This window comes from Thermothelomyces thermophilus, chromosome 5, assembly GCF_000226095.1.
Source record: "Thermothelomyces thermophilus ATCC 42464 chromosome 5, complete sequence".
NCBI classification, from domain to species: Eukaryota; Fungi; Ascomycota; class Sordariomycetes; order Sordariales; family Chaetomiaceae; genus Thermothelomyces; species Thermothelomyces thermophilus.
In genome coordinates this window covers 3,311,189-3,339,007 of record NC_016476.1, presented here as the reverse complement: position 1 = coordinate 3,339,007, position 27,819 = coordinate 3,311,189, and the positions used below count along the sequence as shown (strand labels likewise).

The following is a 27,819-nucleotide window of genomic DNA, read 5'->3' as shown; positions in this document are numbered from 1 at the left end:
TGTCCGAAGGCCAATCAGAATACGAGAGATGGATATACTCCGTATGGGCTTTGCATATTTGTTGCCAGCCCGTGCGCCCTCCTCCCCCTAATCTTTGGACCGATGGGCATCGACATTTCGCCCTTGACTATACAATTCCGTAAGGTTGTAACGCTTGAGCTCGTCCCAATCGCCATCGACGACGCTCATACCGCAAACGGTCTGGGCGGAGTTAGCCGCTTCGGTCCGGGGCCTGCGCTGGGATCTCGGGCTTCTGTTGCTCACCTGGTAGATGTCAACGAGTATCACCTTGTCGGGCGAGGTGAGATTGACCTTATGAAGATCGTCGTTGATGAGACCGGCGATGGTGTTAATCACCACATCTCGCTTCAGGTTGCTGTGGTTGCGGATGGTTGGTCGGATAGCAAACTGGAAAAAAAAAAGGTTCAGTGTCTGCGCTCAGACCCTTGGACTGACGGGAACATCTTACCGTGAATGGCTTCCTCTCGGGATTTGCAAGACCCTCTCCCTCTTTCTCCCCCGCCTGAGGCTTGACGGCCTCTGACTGCCCCTTGGCCACAGCGCCGGCAGTCTTCTTTTCATCTTCACCGCCACCCGAACCCTTCTTCTTCCCACTCAGATCGAACCACTTTCCCAGCGCCTCCTTCGCTACATCCACCAACCCGTTCTCAGATGCCTTCCCCATGATAGTTACCGGCGTTAACCGGTTCACATAGCGACACCGCATCAGCCCAGGCACCTCCCCGCACCGGCGCGCGTCTTCGCATATTCTACGCACAAAGGCAACAGGGTCGATGGGCGGCTGCGTCTTGACGAACAGCAGGCAGTCAACGTTCATTTTCAGAGGCGTCATTCGGTTGTCGTTGATGCTGTTGTCAATTTCACCTGGTGTTGAAGTGGCTACGGCAGCAGAGGACTTCGCAGTGAGAGCAGCGACCTCCTTTCGAATAGCCGCTTCGATATCATCATCCTCGGAGCCGCCCTCGTCGCCACCGCTATCTTTAGCAGGTGGCGTGTCGTGAATGGACCTGATGCCGTACATCTTTTCGGCGTACTGAACCTCCAGTCAGTGATTGTCTTTCGTGGCCAGGGTGGCAGCAATAAGCACGAGGGTGAGGCGACAGACCTCGGAGAACAGCACCCCAATCTCCCTTGCCGCCTTGGCCTCCTGGTGCCGGGCGCAAGTGATCCAAATTCCAGTATCGCCTGGCTGCGGATGGGCGTCCTGGGACAGCGCTTTGGCTTGCTGGTGAGGAGTTTTCCATTTACCCCCGTTTCCCGTCTGTACAGGGTCAGAAATTAGCAAATGGTTCTCGAGAGTTTGAGATCTTGGTGAGGCGGCGCCGGAATTGTAGGCTCTCGATACGGCGGTTCTAATGACGTTCGAAAAAAGGGTAGATTCATAACCGGCCAGAATAGCATAGCCCTTGGCTTGGCCGCGAGGAGCTAGCTGGTCGCGGAGTGCCACCCGCTCAACCTCGTCGGCTGCTGCGGTTCAGTCTCACCTTCTTTTTCTTGGACTTATGATCCCCTCCTCCACCTGGGGCGTCTTTCCTTTTTCCGTTTTCTCCCATTTCCCAAGAAAATTATGCAGAGGTTTGTTGCTTGACGCCTAATGAGACACTCGTGAAGGTTTCGAAATCGAATGGACCTGCCCTTTTAAACAAGGCTGTATACGGATTACAGCGCAGTGCACGGGCTCTGAAGGGCAAGTGTTGGCTGGTTGTGTGGAGCACTTGAGAAACGAGGACAAGAGCCGCTGCAGATGGACTCCGAGAACGAGTCACGTGTTACCACCTCCTTTTCCTGCGCCCCTTTGTTCAGAAAATACATAGCAATCCCAAGAGAAAACGAGACAAGGTGGTAGGGAGGGAGGGAAATGTGTCACTGAAGTTGAGAATGGCCAAACACAGCAAGGCAGCTCAGTCCCTTATTTCACTATGGCTCAATTAAGAAAGAGATTTCTCATCACCGCAGCCGACACCGGACTGTCCGCTCCGCCATTTCTCCTCCTTCAGCCACCAAGCCACCATCTTACTCACTCATACTTGCGTTGTTTCTAGCGGCAATCTCAGCAGTGATCTTCAGGGCCCGCGGTGCGTCATCCTTTCGCATCCACAGCTCAACAAACTGTAACCCTCTAGCCTCATTGAAGTCTGTGTCCGTCAATAGCTCCTCGAGCTCATCCTTGGTCTTGACGACAAACTTGCGAACCTGTTTTTCCGAACCGCCGAATGCTGTTGGCACGTCAATGTAGTTCCAACGGGTGATATCATTGTACTCGGCCTCCATGCCATGGATAAAGCGCTCGATGGTGAAGCCGCCGTTGAAAATCAGGAATCTAGGGGTTGTGAGCATCGTGTTTGCGAGAAGACTAGGGGAAAACTCACATGGTGATCCTCAAATCATGTCGGATCATGGTTGACACCTCTTGGGCCGTGAGCTGGAACGAGCCGTCGCCGACAAACAAGATGGTTCGGCGGTCGACGCCCATGTCCTTTGCAGCTAGCGCGGCACCTTGGGCGGCGCCCACCGACCAACCAATGCTGCCCCAAAGAATTTGTGTGATCCCAGTCACACCCCGTGGGTACTTGGTTTCCCAAATGCCGAAGTTGGACGTGCCCGTTTCTGTCACCACGATGTCGTTCTCCTTCAGATATTCCCCAATGCGTGGCCAGAAGAACGCCTGTGTGATGGTTTGGGAACTATCCCTGTTCTTAGTCACCTCGTTGACCACCTCGGGCGATGGAGGCCTAGACAGTTTGCTAAGATCAACCCGTTCCACCACCTTGCGGAGCACGCCGCGCATGGCCACGCCGGGGTACTCGGAATACCGCACCGTGCAATGGTCCGAGTGGAAGTCGATCGTGTTGAGTTGGGACGTCCGGTACGAAAAGCCTGCCGTGTTGAAGTCGCTCTTGAGGGCGCCGATCGAAAGCACCAGGTCCGCTGTCTCAACACGCTCAGCCACCGCGGGCTGCGAACCAGTTCCCGCATATACTCCGCCATAGTTGGGATGGTCCTCGTTGATGGCGCCCTTGCCCATTGGGGTAACGAATACCGGCAGCTGGGTTTTCTCCACCAAGTCATGAACCTCCTTGAGCACCCTATGGCGAATGGCGCAGGCATCGACCAAAATTACAGGTTGCTTAGCCGCGTGGAGATACCTCAGGACGACGTCAACGACATAGTCCTCCCGCTCTGACTGGTTGGCGGGTTCTGTGAGGTCAATGGGCGTGTCCAGACGGGCGCCCTCAACCTTCCTCTCGACCATGTCTGTCGGAAGCATGATGTATACGGGCCGACTGCGGATCCAGCACTCGCGCAGGGCATGGTCGATCTGGTCGGCTATCTCGGCCCGTTTATTGAGACGAGCCACATCGCAAGAGATCTGAGAGCTCATGTTGGCGAAAACGTTAAAGTCTCCATTGCCAAGCGTGTGGTGAAGCAGCATGCCATTCCGTTGTGAAATCGTCGACGGGCAGCCAACAATGTGTACTACGGGAACGTGTTCGGAGAAGGCGCCGGCGATACCGTTGATTGCAGATAACTCTCCCACTCCAAAGGTAGTAAAAATAGCTGAGATGCCCTTTGTGCGGGCATACCCGTCGGCAGCGTATGCTGGTTCCCTGTGTGAGCTTTCCACTCAATGGCACTTCAAGGTGGGAGAGGGAGGGGGGGAACACATACCTGCATTCAGCTCATTCACGCTGCCCACCCATTTGAGGCCAGCTTTGGGAATGTAGTCCAATGCAACCAGGTTGAAGTCACCTGGGAGGCCATGAACGGAGCGGATGCCGATTTCGTGGAGTCTCCTGAACAGATACTCGGCGACGTTGACGGGTTTCTTAAGGCCCTGCTCTCTGATGTCTGTCATGTCTGTTGTTGGCGATGTTTGTGGTCACAAGGAGGTCAGCAACGAAAGAGAATCCGTGAGGGACGTCAATCGGAAAATAGATGGTCATACAAAGACTTGAAAACGGCCTCGGGGGGGCTTGTACGAATTTGAAGCGCCCTTTGTACTGTTCAGGGCCTCGAAGCGGCGTGTTGGCGGGGTCTTGAGTGGTGACACATATCTGCATCAGACCACAGGCACGATACCCAGGTTCTGCAACTGTGTTCTAGGCCTCGCGGCTTACAAGTAGTTGTGCAGGGAATTAATTGTAGCATGGGTGACGTTTTGCATTGCAATATCGGTTGCATCCTCCGAGCTGTTCAGACGTTCCCATGGGCTGGCTCTGTGGTTCGATAACTGTGGTTCGATAACTATGGTTCGTTTACGCGGGAGTGATGTAATTGACATCTGTTCCATGCTCTGATCAGCGATCGGGGAGCCGCCGGAGAACAGCCGAGCGGGCCTTTCCGTTTCCGTAACCGGATACGGAGTTACAACTAGTTATACTAGTTATCGGGCGGCTCCCGCCAAGAGGCATGAGACCAACCCTCCTTACGGAGTACACTCGGTATCCGCCCACACACACGCAGTACCATAGGTCCAGCGCAGGTTGGCTCGCAAGACTGGTCTTTTCGTCGGCCCTAACACCTTTCTCTGCTTGAGATCGGGTTGCATATCGAATGCTCCTTGGTTGTCGCTATGCTGGACTTGAAGCCGAGGAGACGAGCCGCCAACACCAAGAGAGTTGAGAGTACAATGGGGGAGGGTCTTAAGTACAAGATACATATCACGCCGAACTCCGTCTATCGCCAGCCAGCCTTCCTGGATCACACGATTCCCAGTCCCAAAAGGCAAACAGAACCCCGTTACCCAACCCTTAATCGCAACTCCCATCCTTCCAGCCTGTCCTCCACCTCTCTTCCCACTTGCTACAATCGAACGTCGGCTTCCCCAGCTTTCGGTTTACCTCGTTGTGTGCCTCGCACAGCCAGTTTCCGAATTCCTCCCTACTCCCCGCCTTGACCTCCTTCTTCTCCACGTAGCTTTGGAAATCTTCGGCGCACACCCAGCATGGGTACAGCTTGGAAAACAAGCGCATGAAGTCTTTAATATCGGACTGCTCTTTTGGAGTGGGCCTCGGCGGGTATGTGGCCGCAATCGAGTGGAGAAGCGTCCAAGTGCTGCGGCCGAGCTGTTCGACGTCCGGGGGACAGTCCTTTGGTGGTCCCTGTGTTGCTGCAGCTTTGAGCGTGGACTTGCTTTGGGCGGTAAAGGATGCGAAGGTATTGCAAGGGCGGCAACTGCAACGGGCATGGAGGTCAGTTAAAAGCGGACATCAACCTAATGACCACTGCAAAAACCTACGGTTTCCCATCCTTGCCGAGAATTACACCCTTTGGATACTGCTTTGGCGGCTCGGTAGCAGCACTTGCAGAGGCGCCTTCGGCGACTGGCGCGCTGGTAGGCTGCGTTTCTGTGCCGTCCCTTGCCATCTGCACGCACCGAGAAGCCCAAAACCGATAGGCCTAACTCCAGATTCACGGAACAGCTGTATTGTGGTCCAGGCCAAAAAATATTCAACGGCTCTGCGGAAGATTGAACGCCGGCAATTGTCGGATGCTTGGAAATCAGGCTGGCAGGGATCAGACGTGTATGTACTCCGTAATCCGTACTTATGTACGGACTAACTTCCCCGTAGCTAATCCATGTTTATCGATAAAGAAACCTAATCTGTATACGGAGCACCTCGCCTACCAAGCCGTCAACCGTCGCCCCCGCGGTTAACCCCACGAGGGGCACCTCGCCATCTTTCGTCTTCGCCTTGTCACCTCAATTGCTTTCGATAATAATGGCACCAAAGACGCCAATCCTTTTCCTAAAAACCAAGTCGTCCCCTGGTGACACCTATGAGGAGTTCTTCACATCGCCGCCTGATGGCGCCAGCTATGAGCCCTCCTTCGTTCCTGTGCTCAAGCACCAGTTCGACGAAGCTGGGATAGCCATCGTACGAAATGCGCTCCAAAGCGGGTCGATAAGCGCAACAGCCGGCAGCGCCTACGGCGGCATTATCTTTACTTCCCAGCGCGCCGTCGAAGCCTTCACGAAGCTCGTCGAGGAAAGGAGAGGTGAGATTTCAGCCTCGGCGGCAGAGGATGCAAGAGCTAAGGTGAGCAATCCGCAGGTGAGGATGGCTGGCCTCATCTCCAGGACGTTCCCATCTATAGCGTCGGGCCGGCCACTACGCGCGCCCTCAAGGCTGTTCCCCAGGTGCCTCCTCTGCAGGTGTTTGGAGAGCATACGGGGGCAGGAGACAAACTGGCCCCTTTCATCCTCGAACACTATGGGGAATGGTACAAGGACCGCGAGGTTAAGCCTCCGTTGTTGTTCCTAGTTGGCGAGAAGCGGCGGGATGTCATCCCCAAAGTGCTAACAGGGGCAGGATGGCGGGTGGACGAAGTGGTTATCTACGGTACCGGGGAATTGGAGTCGTTCTACGACGACTTCGCTCGGCGCTTGGCTGAGACGGCAGATCGCCCGACGAGATGGGTGGTTGTCTTCTCGCCGAGCGGTTGTGACAGTATGCTTCGTGCCCTGGACCTCCTGGACGCGAGCACGGGCAAGGCCAAGCGCAAGCAACCTGGCCGGAACACCCTGATCGCCACGATCGGGCCTACAACCCGTGATCATCTAATTCAAAAGTTTGGGTTCGAGCCCGACATCTGCGCTGAGCAGCCCACTCCAGAAGGCGTCTGGCGTGGCATTTCTAGCTACCGCCGTCGATAGCCATTGGTCTGCCTAGAACACCAAAGGTTTAGAACAGTTCATGCATGTATTGTAGAGTTGACGGCAGGGGTCTCGCCAAGGTGTCCAGCAACGAGACAACCAAAATCCAAGAACTGCCAAGGTATAATAGCATCGTCTCCACGACGCTGGTGTCTCGCTCAACGGCTCTCCAATCAACTTCTTTCCCGCAGCGGCCAATCTGTGCTCGCCTTCAGAAGCAGTGCACTTTGAGTACGGACGTACAGTTACCTAACAGTTACCTAACAAGTCGCCCCCGATTGGCCTGTGCCAGGGCGCGCCAAGGTACCGAAGCGTAGTTGTCACTTCATGCGACCCGACCACAGTGCCTGCTGATAAGGCTGATGCAAGATGCAAGAAACAAGAAACAAGAACATGGCCGACTCGTTCCTCCACTTGTTTGCAAAGCGACACCGCGGTTCTTGCAAACGAACACAAAGACAAGGCTTACATATCCGCCATTTTTTCGACGCTCTCGAGAAATTGATGGCCGCCGTTCCCGATTCATTGTAAGCTAGCATCGCCTGTCGCCTTCCAGATCACCGGTCTCCACCAGACAGACCTCGGGAGCTTCGAGATAGGAGCGTCAGCTTTCCTTGCCTTCCCGGGCCGCCACGGCGGTGGACGTACCCGACCGAGTTCGCGAAGGTACAGACATAGCACTGCATCATTGAAGCCATGGCATTCTACACTTCCAACCGAAACCAGCCCGTTCGCTCTCGCCCATCGGAGCTCGACCTCTCCCCAACATCCTCCCGCTCCGCCACCCCGCCAGGCACCGCTTCGTCCAGCTCCTCCACATTTCTCACCTCCTCCGTCTCTAGCCTCTGGGGCGGTTTCATGCGCCGCTTCTCAAGCGAACCATCGGCGGCGACGTCAAATCCTCCTGGAATGCCCCACGCACGCACATTTCAAGCAGACGGCAGGAACAAGCAGCAACACCACCACGGCCAGGGGAACGGCGTTGACGGCGTATACACTCCCCCACACATCCTCCAGGCCCGCCGCACAGCATCACCAATGCGCCCACCGCCGCTGGAGCCCTTGCGTCTGTCCGGGTTCTCGGAGGACACGAGACCGGATGCCCGGCTGCTGACCGCGCCGATCGCAGAAGAGATCCGGATCATGGTGCCGGCCCGGCTGGGAATCGTGGACGAGTGGAAGCTGGTGTACAGTCTCGAACAGGACGGCGCTAGCCTAGCAACACTATACGAGAAATGCGCGCAGTACCAAGGTGTGAGGGTAGGATTCGTGCTCTGCGTGAAGGACTGTGATGGCGGTGTAAGTGACTTCCCGACCAGTATTGCCTCCTCCGTCCACCCACCCCCTTTCCAAACAAACAAAATAATCCGTCACCTCTCGACTGACACACGGGATGTCACGCTATCCAGCTCTTTGGCGCCTACCTCTCCGATTACCCGCACCCAGCACCCAAGTACTTTGGCACAGGTGAATGCTTCCTCTGGCGCGCCTCGGTTCTCTCCCGTCCTCCCCCGCCGCCCTCCATCATCGACAACGAGAGCAGCGGTAACTCCAACCTCCGAACAACCACCATCCGCGCCGCCTCTCCTGCCCCAAGGAATGCCAACATCACTCCTAATTCGAGAAGCCCATCTCGCACCCCAACACCGCAACCGATCCGCTTTAAAGCATTCCCCTACTCGGGCATCAACGAGTACTACATGCTCTGCGAGCCGCATTTCCTCTCGCTCGGCGCAGGCGACGGCAAATACGGGCTATGGCTAGACGACTCGCTCGAGCGGGGCGTCAGCGCGACGAGCCAGACGTTTGGGAACGAGCCGTTAAGTGACGAGGGTGAGAAGTTTGGGGTCTTGGGAGTGGAAGTTTGGGTGATCGGTGCCTAAGGTCCGGGCTGATTGCGGGACGACGGACAAAGAGAAATCAAGGCGAACAAAGCAGACGGAACACAAGAGGCGAACAAAGGTCCATGGGAGTGGTCCTAGAGGTCTGGGATCTCAAAGGCCAGTTAGTCAAACATTGGCGATTCTGGGAAGGTGGCTGGCGTTGCGGGCGTTTTGGAGGCATAACTGTTTGGCTCAGCATCTTCGCTCAAAGCTGATCTTCTAATGTATAGGAGGAGGTATATGGGAAGAGAACTGGTCGGAAGCGCCCCAGGGAGAGGGGTTCGGTCACGGAATGATATCAGGTCGTGATCTTCTGTCGGTTGAGGGGATCCTTAGATCGGCGATGAGCAAAGCAAAGGTCGAAGAAGAAACATCAAAGTCTTTCATTTTCGACGGAACAGCAAGACAGTCGAACTACATACTCCTGGAATATGGAGCCGTCGAGCAAGGGAACAAAGAGATGTTCATCTCTTCCTGCGCTTACTCCAAGACTGTCTAAGGAGATACTATGCGAAAACAGGAAATGTAGGAGCGGCCTCTTTCGCCTCCCCCCGTGCGGACAATGATTGAATTCGCGCAAAGAAACATTTTGCCACTGCCTGTTCTTCAGGCAATTCAGGCCCAGGCCTCGGACGCTCGACCCAGCAGTCAATATGCAGCCACCCAACCCCCCATACTCCTCCCCCCTACAACGGACGGTGGCCAGCTCCGATTCAGACCGGGAAACGGACTAGCAAGAGGGCCTAACCCAAGCCGATTAACATTCTACCTCATGATTTCCTGATAAATCAGCTGTTTCAACTGCTCCTTGGTGAGATTATCCTTGTGCTTGTCAAAGTCGAAGAACTCCTCGGGGATAGGCGGTGCCGTCGGCTCATCATCCGGGTCGTGATATGGTTCGAGGTAGGGGTGCTTGAGCGCCTCTTCGACCGTGATGCGCTTGACCGGATTGAAAGCGAGCAGCTTTTCTAGAAGATCAAGAGCCAGTTCGGATGTGTTGGGAAACAGCGTCCGGAATGGCACCTTTTTCTTGAATGGCAACGAGCGGATGTACTCGCGCGCGCGGCGCGACTTGATGCCGTAGTAGTCCTCCATTGTTGGTGTGCCCAGGACGTCCAGGATCAGGGTGAGCTGGTGGTGGTCTACGGTAAAAATGTCAGTATAAAGAAATTCTCGCTCTGCTTCATTAAAAGAACTCGGCGGACACGTACAGTCCTTTCCCGGGAACAGGGGCTTGCCGCTCAGCATCTCGGCCAAGATGCAGCCCACCGACCAGACATCGATTGCCTTGGTGTACTCCTTGAAGGTCAACATGATCTCGGGAGCACGGTACCAGCGAGTGGCCACATATTCCGTCATGAAACCCGAGTTGTCCTCCTGCGACGCGGCCGACCGTGCCAAGCCAAAGTCGCAGACTTTCAGGTCGCAGTTAGCGTTGAGAAGCAGGTTGGATGGCTTGAGGTCTCGGTGTAGCACGTTTGCCGAGTGCATCGCCTTTAGCGCCCGCAACGTCTGGTAGATGAAGTACTGGCAGTGATCGTCCGAGAGCTCTTGTGTGCGGATGACGCGATGCATGTCGGTCTCCATGAGTTCCTGATGTCTTGGCATGAGCAAAACCGCAACTATGACCCCGTTTCACGAGACGGTCATACCTGGATCAGGTAAACCTCGTTGAAAGTCTCGTAACTCCGAGGCTTCTGGATGTCCAGAATTGAGATGATGTTCTCGTGGTTGAAGTACCGTAGGAGCTTCATCTCACGGAGCGTCCGCAAGCAGAACATGGAGTGGTCAAATGGCGTGATCTTCTTGATGGCAACCTTCTGGCCAGAAGGTTTGTGGATAGCGGAGCTAGTCGGGGCGGTCAGACTCGAACGGCCAAGCAGGCATGCTTCCGGGTTTTATAGCCTTACCACACGACGCCATAGGCACCTTCGCCGACCACGTCCTGGATGTCATACTGCTCGCTGACATTGAACGAGATCTTGCGCGCCCCGCCTCTGTTCTGTACGTTACTCATGGCTGCTGTAGCGTCGCGTGCTTGCGCGCGAGGTCGCCAACAGATGTGAAGATTGCGGGCGCGAGAGAGAGACCGGGTCGATTTCCTTCCGGTTAGCTGCTCCGCTGGATTTCGCCTTGAAATCGCAAACCCCACGAGGGCAGAAGAACTGTCGGGTCGGAGCCGTCGAAGATATGGAGTTGTGCCAGCGAAGCGTTGCCCTTGGGAATGAGGCTTTTTGTTCGTGGAAGCAACCCGAGATGTTACTTTCCGGCGAAGCAACGCAGAAGGCGTCCCGATGCTTCTTTGTCCCGAAATTCGTTTGTGGTCCGGGACCCGGGTTACAGGTTCTGTCTGCCGCAATGCAACAATTGCAAGTTAGCTACTTGAACCGACTACTAGGACAACGCAAAATGTGAATATGTCATCAGATGTGGCCTGGCAGGTCGCCATTGATGAATCAAAGCTCGGATGGAAAGAGATCGATCACGGCCGGTGCCGGCATTGCGGGAGGCAGGACATGCGAGGCAAAGACAGGTGCGGAGGATAATCATGCGTCAAGCGCTGTGGTGCAGGCTCCCGGAGGTCAGGGCGCTCCGAGGAGCTCGAGTCAGGTTATCTCAAACGAGCACCTCTTGCATAGCTCGTCGTCGAGACCGCCGGCTGACGGGGATGCAAATTGGGAGCTGGCGATCAGACGCTTCGTATGCGGACCTTGGCGCTCCCGCACGCTTGACTTCAGAAGGGGCGCGTAAGGTAGTAATATCACCCGCCCAACGTGGGGCTACTCGCGTTCCCTTTGATGAAGTCGCCAGTGTTGTCTTTTCCTCCTTGAGGAAAAAAGTCATCCTTCCGCTGCTCAGCTGCTCCGTGGAGCAAAGGCAAATGAGCAAGAGCCGGGTTGCCGTGGAGCGCTGTTCTTGTAGGTGTTTGCAGAGGAGGGGTCGTCGGCGATGGCCAGGAGGGTGACTTGCAGAGGACGCACATAAAACGAACATGCACACACGCATACACACGTACCTTAGCGATATCCCGTGCGAAGGCCAGGCAGCGCGACGGCTTTTGAGAGGGCTCTTTTTTGTCGAGAATCGAGGGTCCCTTGGGAGGGCGTGGGCGACAGTTTTAAAGAGGGAGAGGTTGCCCCGCTTCCAGGCCGCTGTGACGATCGGGGTATCTGAAAATGAACGGATGGCCTGAGCGCGAGCTGACTTACGCTGATCTCCAAGACGCAAGAACCCTCGCGAAGACAGCACCGAGAAATCGCAACGAGGTGGTGGCAAGCCAAAGGAAGCCAAAGCTCGTCTACCAGGAAAGGGGACGTCGTGCTGTAGAAGAACGAAGCGAAGGGTGACCTGGCTTGGCAACGTATCCAGGATCTGGCCTCTCTCGATGCCCGGCGGGGAGATGGAGTGACAGGGGCAGGGGCCCGGTGGGTCCGCCCGGCGCCAGGATTGCTGCTGTTGGGTGTTGTCACCGCCCGGCAATGCATCTTGTGAGCCTGCCACGGCCTACCAAGGAGCCTGGGCTTGTCCAATCATGTCCCAATTGGGCCGAGCCATCACCATCGCCCATCGTTTGGGGCTTTCTCAAAACGCGAGGTTGCAGCCAGAGGCTGCCCGGCCCCGTCCTCGTCAGGAATCCTCGCGGAGATTTCAACTACTGTGTAGGCCGAGGCCTTGGCCCCATGGGCGGTCTCCTATTAACGGTTGGCCATGTTTCGGACCCTGATCCGAACTGGGTCGGTAAGCGGACCGTTGATGTGTGTACAGAATATGGCTCCTTGAGGACCAGCAGAAAGACTCGGCCTCGCCATGCGATGGGATGGCTACATAGCGTATGCACATATGCATCGCGTACGTGCAGCGGCGACGCAGTCGGAATGCTCAAAATAGAGCACGTCGACTACGCACCCTATCTCTGGCGGCAAAAGTCGCTCTGCTGGGCGCTTAGAGATTGATTGAATCAGCAATCACTCCCCTATTCTCGATTCGAGAGGTATAACATGCCGAATGCCCTGAGAAGCCTCGGGTCCGGATCATCCCTCACGATGCTGAACCATCCCACCACGATGGTTTGCGCAACCCTCCTCCCTCCCCCCCTCCAATCCCCTCTAAAGTTGAGCGCTTCCTGCGGGGCAAGAAGCTGGAAAGCCCCATCGCTTGTCACCCTTCTCTCACACCCATCACACTGCATGATACCCAAAAATCGGTCCCGCGCCCATCTCGCGCCCACCACCGCAAACATACAAATGACAAAGGGACAAATGGGGCAACAAGGCACTGCATGAGATACCTCCCAACCAAACCACCCAACAAAGCAACTCAATTAGATTAGGCGCCGGAGCCCAGGGAGGTCGGGCGACCCCCTTTGTCCCCACACCATTACCATGGCGCCGCACAAGCGGGATCCAACTCGTTCTCAATCTTTTTCTCCTGCTCCGCGCGCGCTTGTGTCAGACCTGAAGTCGCCAATCAAATGGCAGGCCTCGGGCGGTTCCACCTTTGTTTCATGGCCTCGCAGCCCCCGGTAGCGCAACAAGAGCCACCCACTTGTGACCGCTGATACCCGTAATGAAACAAACGACATCATGGGTTGGAAACCGCCCGTGGATCCCAGCCCAGGTCAAGTTCCGGCATGGCCAATGAAGCTGTGCCTACATAGTACACAGTAAGGTGAGAGCGAGGAAATCTTAGGGACCCGCATCTCGTGTATGGCCATAACCAGGCGACACTAATCCGTACACTATTTCATATGTATGTACGGGCGCACATACCTACCGTACACATACACAGGACGTTAGGGCAAAGCGCTGCACCCTTCTGTCGCTGATTATTCTGCGCTTATATATGCAATAGTCAATTTAACCTTCCTTGAGACGAATGTCCGAAAGCGCGCCTCCAGCTTCTCGTTTTGCATTGGACATGTTGACCAGCCAGCAGGGGCAAGACGCGCGCATGGGAAGAGCCGCATCTCTGTCATGCACGATGACCCCTGGAATGGCCCAAAAGGAGACCTACTATGTAGTTAGTGGGGACTGAGTTGCTATTCCGGGCATTGGCAAGGGAGAACCGACCGCCGTCAGAGATGGACCTTTGAAAAGCGGCCGTTAAGTCCAGTGGCCGGACCGCCCGCCGCCTCATTCAACGGCGTGCTTCTTTTACATGGCATATACACACGTCCGTAGTCACCTTGTCGGACGGGCCATTTCGCCGCGAGGATACGAGGCGGATCCGGCACAATTCTCCGCAACCATAGTAGGGCGTGACTCCGCAATTGGATCTGAGCTGGGAGCATAGGTTGGGGTGGACACAGGAAGCGGGATTGGCGGAACAAGCACACTTCGGTAGGGAGGGATGGCCGAAGGCGTTCCAAGTGGCTTCTCGTGAAAACGGCGACGGGCCGGCAATGCATTCTCCTTTCTTCAGAACTTGGCTCTGTAAATCTATTCACTGCAAGCATTACCGACGCGTACATACACCCCGAGACAGTTTCCCCTGGTTTGCGCAGCAGATCTTCTTCATTATTGAACAACCTGTTTGGGATATCAGCGCCGTGTTCCCACAACGCGAGCACGGGATTTCCGCGCCATCAGATACTAACCTTCTCCCTCAGCGTCCCCATCCACTGCTGGAAACTCATCCCTTGATCCGCCCGGTCTTCCACCAAGAGCGTCTGGGCCCACAGCTTGAGGCTAGGCTCGCCATCCTCGCGGACAATGTAGAGATGCGGCACGACGACGCTGCCAACCCCTCTCGACTTATGGTCGCGGCTCTTCTGGATAACGGCGCGTACACGCTCGTTGAAGTCGTTGTCGAGCTCCGGCACCGAACCCTTTCCGACCCGCAGCTGAGCGCGGTCGGTCACGCCAAACACGTCTACGAGCAACTGCGGAACAGCGTCGCGGCCGACCCACAAGAACTGTGTCTGGCCGTCGTCGATGAGGTAGAGGCCGTAGGATACAAATCTCTCCGATGACAGGTTCACCGGCGGGGGGAGCACGATTTGGCTCGTCTCCGGATCGGGGTAGCCCGCGTTGTCAGGCATGTCGTGGAGCGAGTAGAGGCGGGGGTAAATGTATTGCACCAGCAGGGGCAGGGGGAGGGTCGAAAGCAGGCAGAGGGCGGCGGACCTGAGGTCCGACGGAATCTGCGCCGATTTTCTGAGACCGACATGCTTGATCAAGCCCAGGAACAGAGCCGGAAGGCCCCGGAGGTTGGATGGGAACTGCAAGCCGCCGCCCATACTGCCGCCGGCAAGCTCCTTTCTGAAGGTCTGTAGAAGCTCGGTGATCTTGCTCTGCAGCAGATCCCTGGCAGAGTCGAGTCCGTTGCTCAGCGCCCTCTCTACGGCCTTGTGGCTGTAGTAGGTTGTGATGGCACACTGATCGGCCGAAGCATAGACATCGGCGAGGTTGCTGGTGGTCGGCAGAGCGAGCGTCAAGACACGGATGCGGCGCTCGCCATTGCACGTCGTGTGCAGCACCGCCGTCTGCAGGCAAACGACGTTCTTGGTCAAGTTCTCGTCGATGGCCACCTCGACAACGTAGCATTGGTCGCGCGGGAAGGCAGGGAAGGCACAAAGGTCAGAGCTCCTGTTGAAGAAGTTGCCGTAGAATGTGCTCATGCGCAGGCCCGTGGTCGCCCGAACCCGAAGAACCGCTTCCAGGCCGATCTCGGATGAGAGATAATCGCTGAACTCGGATGCGAACTTGATGGCGTCCTCTGGGCGGCCCGCGTTCCATCCCGGGTAGAACCAGGTTTGGCCGCCCGTGTACCTGGGGAGATTGCTGAGCGATGCGACATCCTGGTACTGGGACGAGAACAGGAACATGTCTACCGAGACCTGGTTCTTGGAGCACTCGACCGCGAAGCTCTTGTAGAAACTGTTGGCCGTCTGGAGCAGGCTGCTCTCCTTGGACGTGCCCAGCAGCTTCTTGTCCTCGCGCATGTCGAGCTTGCCGTAGCCTACGTTGGGGAGTGATGCGCTGAGGACGACGATCTTGCCGCCGAGAGGGGAGATGAGCTTATGGCCAGCCCTAAGGGCAGAGCCCATGCACGACCCATTGTTCTGGTTGTTGGCAAACATGTCGGGAAGCTTGGCGAGGAAGTTCTCGATGTTGTTCCGGCACTCGGTCAGGGGAATGAGCAGCTCTTGCGGAACGGGAAGGAACGGCTCGTCCAGGTCGCTGACTACAAGCATGCTCGTCTCGCTGTTCTCGTCGGCGTCCTTGGGCACCGAGAAGTAATGCAAGCTCGAGTCGACGGCAATGAAGCCGAGCCGGGTGCGGCGGTCGGCATTCGGGATCCTGTTAAGGCTGTCGAGGATGGTGCGGGCGCTGGTGGCCAGGAGACCGGTCGACACGGCGGCATAGCTGACGTCGAACAGGAACAGATAGACCAGCGGTTGCGGGGGGCGGACCATGTACTCCTGCGGGGCGACAAACTCGACAACGGCGTGGTTGAGCTCGTGTCGCTGCCACCGATCCACCGTCTTCTGGGCCGCAGCGTCCCAGTCGAATGCCTGAGGCACATCGTTGGTGAGGTTACACATGTTGCAGCGCCATCGGTGGCCGTGGTCCAAAAAGGTCACAAAGGGGTTGATGTAGGATCTGCACCTCCGGCAACGCGAAATAACCTGATCTTGCACAACGGGAACAGGGTCATCCAGGTCGTGGAGGGACGCGTAGGGCTGGATAACAAGCGCCAGCGGAAGCTTGCTCTTCTTGAGCAGGGAGTGCGTCGTGGGGATGGCGTTGAGTGTCGATCGCACATACTTGGGGGCGCAATTCGCGTCGGGCGAAGGAGTAACGCTAGACTATTGTGTCCACAGGGAATTAGCATGCCTTGCGACGCCTGCCGGGGGGGGGGGGGGGAGGGTGTTTCCAGCCGGCGTAACATACGTTCGGGGGTAAGATGATGGGGGGCGGAGGGAGGTCCAGCTCTGAGACATTGAACGGTTGGTTGAGCAGATCGGTCGGGTAGAGTTGGTTGAGAGGTCCGGCTCTCGCTTGCGGCGGGAGCTGCGGCTGCTGCTGCTGCGCTCCAGGGCCGAGATTCATGGCCGACATGCCGGCCGTCAAACCGGCAACGCCGCCTGGGGCCGGAGGGGCTCCAGCAGAGGGGTAGTAGGGCTCCGGGACCTGGTAGCCCGCGACGGGTGCCGCCGGCTGGGGCATCCCATACGGCTGTTGCGGCTGGGCGCCGTAGGCAGTCGGCTGGGCGCCATAAACGGCGGAAGAGGCTTCTGGTTGTGGGTAGCCTCCGTATCCCGGGACGGGAGCTCCAAACTGGCCACCCCCTTGCGCCTGGCCCCCTAGTACCGCATTGGCCCCGGTACCAACCTCGAATGCACCGGCAGCGTATGTGCGCTTCTTTTTCTTGCCGTGCTCGGGAGCGTGATGTGTGCTGGCGGGCGGCGGCGGGGCGTCCGCCTGAGTCGCATAGGCTGGGTCAGGGTACGGGGGCTGCTCGCCGGGCTGCTGGGGCGGATACTGGCCGTAGCCGTCGTGAGGAGCGGACATGGTGAACTCGGCCGTGGGACGCTGCTGCAGCGCGTATCGGGAAGGAGGCTGAGACCGAGAGGGCAGTGCAGCGTCAACAACACCAACGGGATGGCCGAGGGTGGTGCGTTGACTTTTGGTAACGTACGCGCAGGTTGTGCGGTTCTGGGAAACGGAGAGCTGGCAGGAAGGCCGAATGGCGTCGTTGGTCAGTGGCGGACTGTGGAGCGAGCTTTGGATTGGCGCGAGTGCAGGGTTGGAGCTGTTGCAGTGGCCTTACCAGTTTTGGCGGGGGGCTGCGGGATGACAGCCTGGCCAGATCAGCAACAGCGAGCTGGAGGCAGGCAAACACTCGGGACACCGCAGAGCTGCTACCAGAACCACTGCGCACTGCAGGTAGAGGTTGCGACTCGCACTGTGGCACTAGAGTTGTGGCTTGGGCTTGGCTAGCGCGGCGAAGGTAATAACGTACTGAACGGGTCATGCCTCGGCGTCATGACTCAGGTTTCACAGCGATTCAATAAATGCATAGCTTGTAAAAAAGCGGATGTAAGAGGCTTGGGGACAAGGGACAGCTATCCCACTAAGCACACCTTTACAATCAGCAGTCCGTACCTATGTAACGTCAAGTTGCGGGTAACGAGGGATCAAGTGCATATCTTACATACATGTAGAACGGGTCATGCCTCGGCGTCATGACTCAGGTTTCACAGCGATTCAATAAATGCATAGCTTGTAAAAAAGCGGATGTAAGAGGTTTGGGCACAAGGGACAGCTATCCCACTAAGCACACCTTTACAATCAGTACCTATGTAACGTCGAGTTGCGGGTAACGAGGGATCAAGTGCATATCTTACATACACGTATGAAATTGCATAGACGTAATGCGTACCGTATCCAGCCAATACAAATGAAATACCGAACTGACGTTATTACAAAAGCACTACGGATACCTTGGGTAGGTACTTACTGTAGTAACTAGTATCCCGTAGATATTTCGTACAGTACGTCAAGTAGCTCTTTCGGCACGCCACTTACATGTCAAAATCAAGGTAGTTGGAATCCGTAAGCCGCGCGGCAAACACCCAATGCCCAGGCGGTTGACTGTGTCCTTGCATCCGGAAGGTCGGCAGCTCAAAGGCCTTGAACAGCTAGCTCTACGTCCAACTCCTGTTTTGTGCAGCGAAATCTTCTCGTAGTTTGCCTCTGGCCAACACAGCGGCGATATCTATAATAGAAGACACGACGCAATCACGCGCCCCCAAACTCAACCAACCGAACCAGGACCTTGAGCTCATTCCAAAGCGGCCGCCTACGCGCGCCAGCAGCGTTCCCCCGTGCAGGCTTGATTGCTTGATGAGTGCAGCACACAGCATTTAGCTGTCCGTGGTGGTGGTACCTGTACAGTGCCTCTGCACGTCATACTCTCTCATATAGGATCCATCTCTCCAATTTTCCCGGCTTCGCCCGCCGCGCTTTTTGACTTGCCAACCCCCGCCTGCTCCGGAAGCAAAGAATCGTAAGGGCATCGCCATAACCAGAGCGACACCATCATGGCTTGGGGAAAACAAAAGGAGCAGTCTCCACCGTCGACGATAGGGTCAGTCTATCCTCCCTCTCATTTCTATCGCCCCTCTGCAAATGCGGTCACGGAGCTGATACCCAAAAAATACAGGCAGGTCCTGCCACTGATTATCACGCTCGTTATCCTGGGCGCGGTGGCGTGGGTCTGCTACCTGATATACCTGTCGCTTGGCAAGATCCAGGCGCAGGCCCGCAAGCAGATGGGTGAGAACATAACGATCACGAAGGACGGCATGCGCGTCAATGTCCAGGGCATCGAGGCCGAGTCGTACCTGGACAGGACGCAGAACTGGGTCGTTAAGGCCTGGGAGTTGGGCTCTGGCTCGAATCCTAACGAGCATGAGGAGGCTACGAAGCGGAAGAGGTTTGCTCCGGGTATTCATCACCTGGCTTCGGCGTGGCTAACTTGGTGAGCAGGAACGTCCTGGCAAAACCGAAAAACGGGGAGATGCAACACCATCGCTGAGTAGGCACGCTGGAGCAGCGAGATTACGGAGCGGCGCCAAACGCCTCCGCCGACTGGCCGGCCTGTCGGGTGGTTGCGATCCGCTAGCTCTTTTGCTGCAGATAGGCCCGTCGTTTATCAAGCATGTCAGGATGGGGCTCGGGTAGAGAACGGGGATGGGAAGGCGCACGATGTGCCGCTGATGTCTCGGATTCACTGCCCTCTCCACCTTCCGTTCCAATCCCACGCTGTTTGGGGTAGCCGAGTCATGGGTGAAGCCCAAGGACGTATTCGCATACAGAAACCAATCAGGGTCCCTCCCACGCCGAACCCCCAATCTGGTGCGCATCAAGAAGTAAAGTCACGGAGAGAAGAGCCCTGCCCCCCACCCCCCACCCCCCTTCTTTTCTCCAGCCATATACTACGCGCCCCGCGCGTCCTATGAAAGGGCTCTGCTTGTGAATCACCGGTATCGCCCTGCTCCCGATGCGCCTGCAGAGCCTCCCTGGACCTGTACTGGCTGTGCCGGCTCCCTCACTTCCTGATGGAGCTGTTGGTTCTGAGTACATCCCTTGGGGGCCGGATAGGGCTTCCGGGCCGACGAAATCAACTTGCCAAAACTATGGTCCATAGGATACGGCTGGGCAAGAAGACCATTGGACCGGATGAGCAGCGAAGGGACCCGGACGTTGAGCTGATCTTCTAGTTAACGAAACACCCAAGGAAGGTCAGGCTGCGTCCAAGGGTTCGCTTACCGAGGATAGGATATGCGCGTACTTGATCCCCAGCTCGTCCGCAATGTGCTTGAGCCTGCCCTTGATGTACGCTCGTTCTGGTAAACGGTCAGTCACCGTGTTCGGCCACCGGGAAGAAAAGGGGGTTGTGCTAGTGACGTACGAGCATCGGTGGTATAGTCCTGCGTCAGCACACAGGCTAAAGGCCAGCTCAGAAAGTACCCAGCCAACCCCTTTATGCCCTGCTCGTCACCGCATCCGAAACAGGCGGGGTCGTCCTCCGGCACGAGATCTCGCCTCTTGGTGTGCCACCCTAGATGATATGGCACCGACGCGAGAATGTCTGAGATCATGTCCACGCACACCCGCGCCGAGGTGGCGTACTCTGGCGTCGTCCGGTAGTCGAGAGGCGAGCACACCCACGCGGCGCAGCGGACTATGATGGACATGAGGATCAGCCTTGCAGTCCGCACCTGGTTCCACACGCTCGCCACCCAGAAGTCCCTGTACGCATCTACGCGGCCCGGAAACACCTCGGCCTTGGAGTAGTCGCTGCCGCCGGGCACGGCGAGGCTCTGGAGTTGCCAGCAGAGCGTCCTGGGTTGCCACGCCTCTGGGACGGACTTCATCCACGCTGCGGCCTGCTGGTCCAGATCCTGGGCGCGACGCATCAGGTCCTGCACGCGGCCGATGTTCTCCTGCGTACGGGTGACACTAGACATCAGGCGAATTACCTCAGCGCGCAGTTCGCCAACCTTGAGGTTGAGGCGCTGGCATTCGGCGGCGGTCGGGTCAATAACGGCGTCCTCTAGCCACCACTCGGCCCCCATGGCCGGGGCGTTGCCTGTACTGAGCGAGTGTATCACCTGGAGAGGTCGGTCAGAGTACGCATCCCCGGTCCGGAGCGCAGAATCTGGGGCGTTTGTTTGACCTACGAGCTGCGTCCTCACGGCAATGAACAACTGGAGCCCGATCTTGGTCTTTAGCTGCGACCGCCCGCGCGCCTTGACAAGCTGGATCGCGCCCTCGACATGGGAACCCCAGGCCAGGTTGTCCAGCTGGGTGGCGGTGATGCTCTGAGTTTCCCGCAGAGATCCCCGCCGGCGTCAGTACTTCTTCTCCGCTTCGTTTCCCTCGGGCGGCCGGTTCCGAGGCGGGGAGAAGAAAGAAAGGACGGGCTCACCTCAAACATCCCCAACAACAAAACCGCCGCCAGGACGTCATCGTTCCTCCACCGCACCGGATCCACCAGCGCAGCTTGCGTAGCCCTCAGTGCCTTGCTGTACTCCGCGAACGCCTTGGCCAGCACCGTCGTTCTCTGTTGTCTTCCGTCGACGACGGCCCCTCCCGGCCCCGGTCTCCCGGGCAGTGGTGGCGGCCATCCCGTCTTCGGTCCATTGGAGGGAGAGGTGGCGGAAGAGGTCGGAAGCCGGTTCCCCAAAGACGCCAGAGCGCACGCGTCGAAAGCGTGGCGCAGGTGCGCCATGCCGTCGCGGTTTGCGCTTGTCTGCTCCAGGAGCGGGAGGATATACTCGAGAAAGCCGCGGGTACCGTCTTGGCGGGGGAGGAGCACGAAGTTGGCGACGAAGTGACACGGGGCGAGCGATTCAGGGGCCAGGTGGATTGGGGTTGGAGAGAGGGAGGAGAGGGTTTGTTGGTAGTAATGGCGTTGCTGCTGCTGCTGCCGCCGCCGCTGTTGTTGTTCTTCTTCGCGACGGTAGGGCTTGACGGAAAGGGATGGGAAACCCCCGGCTGTCGAGGTATTACTGGTGGTGGCAGATGAGAGGGAGCTTGAGTCCTTGAGGGCTGACAACGGGCATGAAGAAGAAGGGGATGATGAGGATGAGGAAGGGATTGGATCAGCGGATACTTTGGCCTTCTTGCCGGCATTCCTGGCGCTGCCACCGCGTCTCGAAGTGCCGAGCTTGAGCGCTCGACGCTTGGCGGCGAGGTTTTCGTTGCGGAGGACGAGATCAAACTCGTTTTTGTATCCAGGGCATTCGCGCCGTGCTTTGGCGCATTGATTGCATGTCGGCTTGGTTTCGTCGCACTGCGGGGGGTTATCATGAGTTTCTCCTCGTCTGTTTCTTTTTGTTTGGTGGACTGCTCCGTGGCCGTACCTTGATACGCCGGGTCCGGCACATCTGGCAGCCCTTTGAGGGCTTCCCGCAGTATACCATGGCTAGCTCTGCAGCGCTTTCTCAGCGCGGCCGAATAAAGGAAGAAAACGATAATGATAATGATCAAAAAACGATGTTCCAAAACCCAGACTACTCCTTGCGTATTTCTAGACTTGAACCATAATATTCGCCAAGTGAACAGGGGATCGCGGATATGTCACAGTACAGTGGTGAAGGTCCTGAAGGGTTATGGTACTGTGCATGTATGTACGGATTACTCTTGCTGGGAATGATCCGACGATCCCCTCTCCTGGCGAGCATCTAGCCCCCATGGCATGTATCCCAGGGTTGGCGCTGTGCACGGCCTGGTATCGTTTCCGGATTTCTCGAAACAGGAATTGGCAGAAGCCGAGGTCGAGCGGCCCCAGAGAGAGGGGGGCCAGCTGAGGGTGTGGCAGCCTCGGGCGGCGTGGAAAGAACGGGAGTCGCTGAGGAACTTGAGCCGGTTGCGATGGAAGCGTTCTGGTTAGTTACCCGTCTCTTCAGTCCAAGTGAACCGACCGCAAGGTGTTGGTAGTCACGAGAATCACGACATGAATGGTCCAAGCCGACTTCCAAAACTTCAAACCTTCATACAGGTACTGTAGGGGTTGCAGTAATCCGCACACGCCGTCCACCAAAGCATATCAAGCGTTACAGCAGGCCGGGCCAAGATCTGGCACTTGCACCCCAGATGAGCTTGGCGCGGATACATGTCCCATCCCCCTTGCATCAATACTCACTCCGTGCAATGCATCAGCCCCATGGTTTCAAGTTCTTTAGGACGCGAACCATCTCGAACACAGAAGCACCAAAACAAGCAATCATGCCACACCGGTTGTGTTTCATCAAAAGGTATCAGAAACGGCCGATCCGAGACTCCGCTGATATGCCTTCCTTCCCTCATCTTCTCTCTCCCTCTCTCCCCTCCCTCTCTTTTTTGCTCCCTCCCCGCTGTGCTTGTGCCCTTGACAGAGTAGGCCGCCAATTGCATGCGGTTGCAACTCTGTGCGGGCCATCTTCGTGCAACGTCGACGAGAAGCCCAACGTGATGCCGGCTTGTGTGATGTAGGGATGTAGGTGCTTTCTCCTTCAAGGCCTATCTACTCGGCCTCGTTGAACATCCCCGCCATACCTTCCAAGTCTGGAGTCTTGTTACGTGCCGCTGAGCCATCCCCATCTGTCCTCCTTCCACCTCCTCCCGAGCCTGCTTGTGGCGTCATGAATTCTTGAGCCATCTTGCTCCGGGCAGACTTCTTGTTGCCGCGCGCCGATCCCGGTCTTGCCCCGAAACTCTTAGTCAGCTTACCCATCTCAGAGATGCTGACTCCCTTCAAGTCCTCTAGTAGTTCGAGAACGAGAGCGCGTTGCTGTCGAGAGTGCATCCCGGTCTGGGACACTTGCTGAATCGTACGGTCAACATCCTCTGGTTTGATATTTGGCAAGGAAACAAGGATATTCCGAGGTGTGGGCGTCAGGGAAGCATAGTAAGCCAAAATTTGGGCGATGAGCGCGCCCAACTCCCGTTGCAAGTCCACGAAATAGGGGTCGTGCAGGGAAGAAATGGCCGCCTTCAGCACCTCCGTGGAGATGAACTCTCTGATGTCTCTTGCCGTCTCCTCCGGGATCGGAAAATCCTCGAGGGGCTCCGTATGGCCTGAATCTTTCATTGTCCTCGGGACTTCCGAAGGGCTGAATTCGGGAATAATGGAACGGAAGACCCGCAGCACCACGCCGCAGGATCTACCATCATGCATCCGGATCGCGTGGCTGCAGAAGACCAGCAGCGGAACAGCGATGGACGGGTTCATCAAGCAAAACTTTCGCAGCGGCGGGTATTTCGCGCTCGAGGCTGCGTCGACGGGCTGTTCTTCAGAGGCTGACGGGGCTGCTGTTTCAAAGTTAGCCTAGCCTTCACAGCCGTGGAGACAGAACTGTGGAGCAAAACACTTACCGACTCTGGCTGGATCGAGGACGTCAGCGACCATTAGTACGGCGGAATACGTGAGTTGTCTCAGTATGCTCTCGGCCTTCATCTCCTCGGTCAATTCATCTCCTGCCGCTTGTACTGCTTCTCGTTGTCCGAGCTTTTCCCACTCAGAGCTGATCTTCGCATCCATCTGTTCAAAGCAGGCTGCCAAGATGGGGGGGACGAAGTGCTCCCGTAATTCCGCAGGACAGTTGTCGACTAGAAACCTGACCAGGGTGAGAAGGTTGATGACCTGGTGAGATGACAGGTAGACAGAATCCGCGAACAACGCGTTCGCCAAGGGACCTGGCAGTTCAAGGAAGCCGTAGAACTGCGTGTTCAACCGCGTCATGCAGTAAATGATGGCGTAGCACGTCTCGCGCACGAACCGAATCGTGCCACGGACAGTTGACGCGAGCCCTTCCAGAGTGTTCTTCTTCCCAAGCACTCTAGCATAGAAATCATCCTTGCTCCCTTCCGAAATGCCGGCTTGCCAGAATCGGTCGGACAGGAGGCGACCCACTGTTGGCTGCATTTCTGCTGGCAGCAAAACCCAGTTGGCTGGGTTGTGGGATGCGTGGGCGTAGCTGGGCCAGAGTCAGAGCGGAGCACGACACGATATGGCACCGGGATGATTCACCAACCTTAAAAGTTTGAGAAGCTCTGGCAGGATGAGCTGGAATCCATCCTGCCAGAGAGTGCAAGATGCCTGGTAGGGAGCCGAGTCCTTTTCTATTCGCTCCACCGAGTATGTTAAGAAGGACTTGGTCACCCGAAGCGGGAGGACCTGAGGTTGCGTTAATGATAGCGCAAGAAGAGCTGAGCAGTTTCACCTACCGACTGTCGGTGTTCCAGTTCAGCCTGTAGTGCGAGGCCTTCAGCGTCAAGATCGGTAGAGCCCCAGTCGGCGTTCTCGTGCACACGGCGCTCAGTTAGGTACTTTTGCACTTTGTCTAGACCTAGCAGCTCGCAGAAACCGTTGTAAGAACCCAGGGCCGCTTTTAAGGACTCATTTTTCCACTGGTCCTTAACAGGGTCGATAAATGCAGTGAGCTTTGAGAGCCGTACGGCCGGGTCAATATGCGTAGCCCGGTGACTGAAGGCAGTGAGTAGGTCAAGTCACGGCCTGACGGGGTGGGATGTTCGACTTACACGATGATGAACAAGAAACTTTGGTATGCGATCTGGCGCTTTTCGTCCAGGGTTCCCGACGCGATCATCTCCTGGACCTTCGCCTCTAGCTGATCATACACGTCCTAGCCCATATAGTCAGTAATGTAGGCCCCGGAGGGAAGGAGAGTTGTCTTACAAGGAGTGGGTCCGGCATTTTTGATGCCAACCGTTGAAGCTCAACCATGCTTTCAGTCTGGAGATCTCTGATGGCGTCATTGTAGAGCCTGTGTTCTGGTTGCAGAGCCGGCCATGTCATCAGGATATGCTCCAGGACTCTTAGCATAAACGCAGGATTAGAATCCAGTGCTCTGGTAGAGAAGGTCACCAGGAGCTGAAGTATCCGCTTGCGGATTAGAGGATCCTGGGCCATAGTTAGTGGTGCTGGTTACGGCGAGAGCCTGCGTTGGTGGCTCACCTCAAATTTCATTTCAAGGAGTTGACCACACCATTTCTCAAAATACTCCTCGACCGCGGTTGCTTGCTGCTTCTACGCTTTGGTAAGGACACTGCTAGTACTTAAAAAGCCGGTAATGCTCACCTCCTCATTGGTCCGGCTGCGTGACGCCCTCCACTTGTCGTAGCCTTTGAGCGCAGCCTCAATCACAGTTGCATGGGCATCAAACGTCAAAACGGGCAACGAGGATTTAGAATAGTTAGCAGCTAGTTCCAGGTTAGCTATCAATGTCCGAGCCCCTTGTTGAAACTGTTTGACTTACGATTTAGGGGAGGCTGCCCATCATACAGCGTATTCAAAGCACGCTCCGCCCTGCCCAGTATATGCGAGAATGCATCTGACATCTTGAGATGGACGATGCTCTCAATAATGGAGCAGCAATACCGTCGGTAGTTGCCGAGAAAAGCATGTCGTTCGGGAATAGTGTCGGTATCTTCGATAAGTAAAACGTAAACAGGGTCTTCCGAATCTTCGGGAAAGCTCTCGTATCGAATCAAGCGAGCGCAGCACACCTCCAAGAGGTTGACAATCAAGGGCATCTCGGCAGCTGCGGGACCAAGAGACCGATGAGACAGCAAGCGCGTCCACGTGAGAAGGACTGGAATTGAAACGACAAGGCTCTGGCTTTGCACCACCAGCATGAGTAGCTCGAGAAATCCTTGGACGTTAGTCTGGGGTGGTATAGCCGCGAACTTTCTGTCCAGATAGTTGCCCAGGGAGCAGAGCAACTGCATTTATTAGCAACAAAACACCTAGAGGGAAGGAGGCCACAGGAGCTACTCACCTCGGAGAACTTTTTCGCAAACTGGTATTTGTCATCGTCAATATCCTGTGGATCTACGACCGACCACTCAAATAGTCGCCTATAGAGATCAACCATGATCTCGGTGTACATTGGCACTACGAGGTCGACGAACTCTTCCTCGGTGAAACTTGAGCGGCTATAGAGCGAATGCAGAGTCTCGAGAGCAGCCTTACATCAGTTAGTCCAACCAGTACTTGAATGACCTTGCCGGGGATGAACCCAACCTTTTGCACGGGCACGCTTGGAGTTGCGAGACAACTGCACATGACGGCGCGGCAGCCAACGGCATTCAATGCTTTGGGAATCGCCCATGGCACCACCGAGTTGAGAACTTTGAGTGCCTTGACAGCGCATGCAGTGACATCCTCGGTTTGCTCGACGCCACCGCTCAAGCACTCGCCGATGAGTTGTGTGATCCTACTGAGCCATCCATCGTCCTCACACCGTACGTCCGGACCAGCTTGACGATTAGGGAAAGCCTCGGTTAGGATTGCTGCTGGTGTAAAAATCTCCACGCATGCCTTGCTCAGCACTCCTTCACGAAGGGCAACCACAGCGTCGTCACCATTGAAGATTTCGTCGGAGAGTGTCTCGAGGATTTGAAGAACGAACTGTTTATAAACTGGCGAGTCGGAGCCCCGCCAGATACGGACTAAAAGATGGTCCATGTCCATCCAGCTGGCGACCCAAGCACGCTTGGCCACTTCAACCCACAGCTGGGCAATCTTGTTCCTTAGATAGGGCGGATCTTCGGCGGAAACGGTTTCCGCCAGCTGCAGAACCCAGGAGCGGAGGTATTCTCGGTGCTCCGTGCTATATTCCTCCCAGTTTTGCTTGACTGCATGCTCGAGCAGCGACAGGCCGTAATGCCGGACGATAGGTTCATGCGGTTTGTTGAACGCGAGACTGAAGCCGTGCGAAGGTGACTCGGGAAGGCTCTTAACGTTCTCGAGGAAGGCTTGGGCCTCCTGTCGGGCTTGATTCGGAGAGTAGGGGCTGTGAACTACTTTGAGCGCTTCGTGGATCTTCGATAGGACGGCCTCACCGCCATCGCCGGTGGCGGCAGTCCCAGCGGCTCCGTTCATTGCCATTGTCGCCGAAGAGACGAACCCCAGAATGCACTTGTTGCTGGAGTGCCAAAAGGCCGCTGCGGTTGGTCCAAGGAAACAGGTGACCACCAAAGCCCAGCAACTTAATCGTAAACCATAGGCCAGCTGGTCATCGGCGATGCACGAGCGCAATGAAGGGCGACTGACGAACCGGGGTTGCCGATAGAATTCGCAACGAGCTGGGTAGCGAGTATATTCAGCCTCTGATTGAGTATATTTGGATCGATAGCGCTGGGTCGTCCTGTGCCTGCACTTTATTCGAGCGGGCAACCGTCCTGCTCAGGCGGCTTGCGAGAAGTTACGCCGCCTCTTGTCGCGGAACTTTGGCAA

At 56.5% G+C, this 27,819-nt stretch overlaps 10 protein-coding genes across 10 annotated transcripts; 3 read left to right on the top strand and 7 right to left on the bottom strand.

Moving 5' to 3' along the window:
• Positions 1-12: 12 nt before the first annotated feature.
• Positions 13-1,649, bottom strand: MYCTH_2309187 (uncharacterized protein). Its single transcript, XM_003665403.1, has 4 exons — positions 1,506-1,649; positions 470-1,282; positions 265-408; positions 13-201 (listed from the first exon to the last, which is right to left on the bottom strand). Exons 2-4 carry the CDS (start codon positions 1,040-1,042, stop codon positions 88-90), a joined length of 831 nt encoding a protein of 276 aa, XP_003665451.1. The 5' UTR covers positions 1,043-1,282; positions 1,506-1,649; the 3' UTR covers positions 13-87.
• A 108-nt stretch (positions 1,650-1,757) lies between these two features.
• MYCTH_112121 (pyruvate decarboxylase-like protein) lies at positions 1,758-3,964 on the bottom strand. The gene is made up of 3 exons (XM_003665402.1): positions 3,694-3,964; positions 2,391-3,624; positions 1,758-2,341 (listed from the first exon to the last, which is right to left on the bottom strand). The coding sequence occupies exons 1-3, from the start codon at positions 3,875-3,877 to the stop codon at positions 2,035-2,037; spliced, it is 1,725 nt and encodes a 574-aa protein (XP_003665450.1). The 5' UTR covers positions 3,878-3,964; the 3' UTR covers positions 1,758-2,034.
• Positions 3,965-4,464: 500 nt separating this feature from the next.
• MYCTH_2309177 (uncharacterized protein) lies at positions 4,465-5,621 on the bottom strand. Its single transcript, XM_003665401.1, has 2 exons — positions 5,261-5,621; positions 4,465-5,196 (listed from the first exon to the last, which is right to left on the bottom strand). Exons 1-2 carry the CDS (start codon positions 5,386-5,388, stop codon positions 4,773-4,775), a joined length of 552 nt encoding a protein of 183 aa, XP_003665449.1. The 5' UTR covers positions 5,389-5,621; the 3' UTR covers positions 4,465-4,772.
• Positions 5,622-5,744: 123 nt separating this feature from the next.
• On the top strand, positions 5,745-6,679 carry MYCTH_2067725 (uncharacterized protein; the record flags this gene model as incomplete). The annotated part of the gene is made up of 2 exons (XM_003665400.1): positions 5,745-6,021; positions 6,078-6,679. 2 exons carry the CDS (start codon positions 5,745-5,747, stop codon positions 6,677-6,679), a joined length of 879 nt encoding a protein of 292 aa, XP_003665448.1.
• A 616-nt stretch (positions 6,680-7,295) lies between these two features.
• MYCTH_2309174 (uncharacterized protein) lies at positions 7,296-8,708 on the top strand. Its single transcript, XM_003665399.1, has 2 exons — positions 7,296-7,978; positions 8,089-8,708. The coding sequence occupies exons 1-2, from the start codon at positions 7,376-7,378 to the stop codon at positions 8,560-8,562; spliced, it is 1,077 nt and encodes a 358-aa protein (XP_003665447.1). The 5' UTR covers positions 7,296-7,375; the 3' UTR covers positions 8,563-8,708.
• A 214-nt stretch (positions 8,709-8,922) lies between these two features.
• MYCTH_2095610 (uncharacterized protein) lies at positions 8,923-11,891 on the bottom strand. The gene is made up of 5 exons (XM_003665398.1): positions 11,579-11,891; positions 10,473-10,912; positions 10,215-10,410; positions 9,774-10,155; positions 8,923-9,704 (listed from the first exon to the last, which is right to left on the bottom strand). The coding sequence occupies exons 2-5, from the start codon at positions 10,577-10,579 to the stop codon at positions 9,328-9,330; spliced, it is 1,062 nt and encodes a 353-aa protein (XP_003665446.1). The 5' UTR covers positions 10,580-10,912; positions 11,579-11,891; the 3' UTR covers positions 8,923-9,327.
• Positions 11,892-13,909: 2,018 nt separating this feature from the next.
• On the bottom strand, positions 13,910-17,307 carry MYCTH_2309166 (uncharacterized protein). Its single transcript, XM_003665397.1, has 2 exons — positions 16,458-17,307; positions 13,910-16,372 (listed from the first exon to the last, which is right to left on the bottom strand). Exons 1-2 carry the CDS (start codon positions 17,076-17,078, stop codon positions 14,147-14,149), a joined length of 2,847 nt encoding a protein of 948 aa, XP_003665445.1. The 5' UTR covers positions 17,079-17,307; the 3' UTR covers positions 13,910-14,146.
• Positions 17,308-18,523: 1,216 nt separating this feature from the next.
• On the top strand, positions 18,524-19,171 carry MYCTH_2309165 (uncharacterized protein). The gene has a single exon (XM_003665396.1). It carries the CDS (start codon positions 18,611-18,613, stop codon positions 19,052-19,054), a length of 444 nt encoding a protein of 147 aa, XP_003665444.1. The 5' UTR covers positions 18,524-18,610; the 3' UTR covers positions 19,055-19,171.
• Positions 19,172-19,540: 369 nt separating this feature from the next.
• MYCTH_2309160 (uncharacterized protein) lies at positions 19,541-20,869 on the bottom strand. Its single transcript, XM_003665395.1, has 3 exons — positions 19,984-20,869; positions 19,842-19,918; positions 19,541-19,780 (listed from the first exon to the last, which is right to left on the bottom strand). The coding sequence occupies exons 1-3, from the start codon at positions 20,648-20,650 to the stop codon at positions 19,550-19,552; spliced, it is 975 nt and encodes a 324-aa protein (XP_003665443.1). The 5' UTR covers positions 20,651-20,869; the 3' UTR covers positions 19,541-19,549.
• Positions 20,870-23,066: 2,197 nt separating this feature from the next.
• Positions 23,067-27,619, bottom strand: MYCTH_2309153 (uncharacterized protein). Its single transcript, XM_003665394.1, has 11 exons — positions 26,605-27,619; positions 26,360-26,548; positions 25,838-26,303; positions 25,660-25,781; positions 25,537-25,608; positions 25,258-25,482; positions 25,101-25,204; positions 24,786-25,044; positions 24,593-24,735; positions 23,934-24,535; positions 23,067-23,870 (listed from the first exon to the last, which is right to left on the bottom strand). Exons 1-11 carry the CDS (start codon positions 27,469-27,471, stop codon positions 23,083-23,085), a joined length of 3,837 nt encoding a protein of 1,278 aa, XP_003665442.1. The 5' UTR covers positions 27,472-27,619; the 3' UTR covers positions 23,067-23,082.
• Positions 27,620-27,819: the final 200 nt, after the last annotated feature.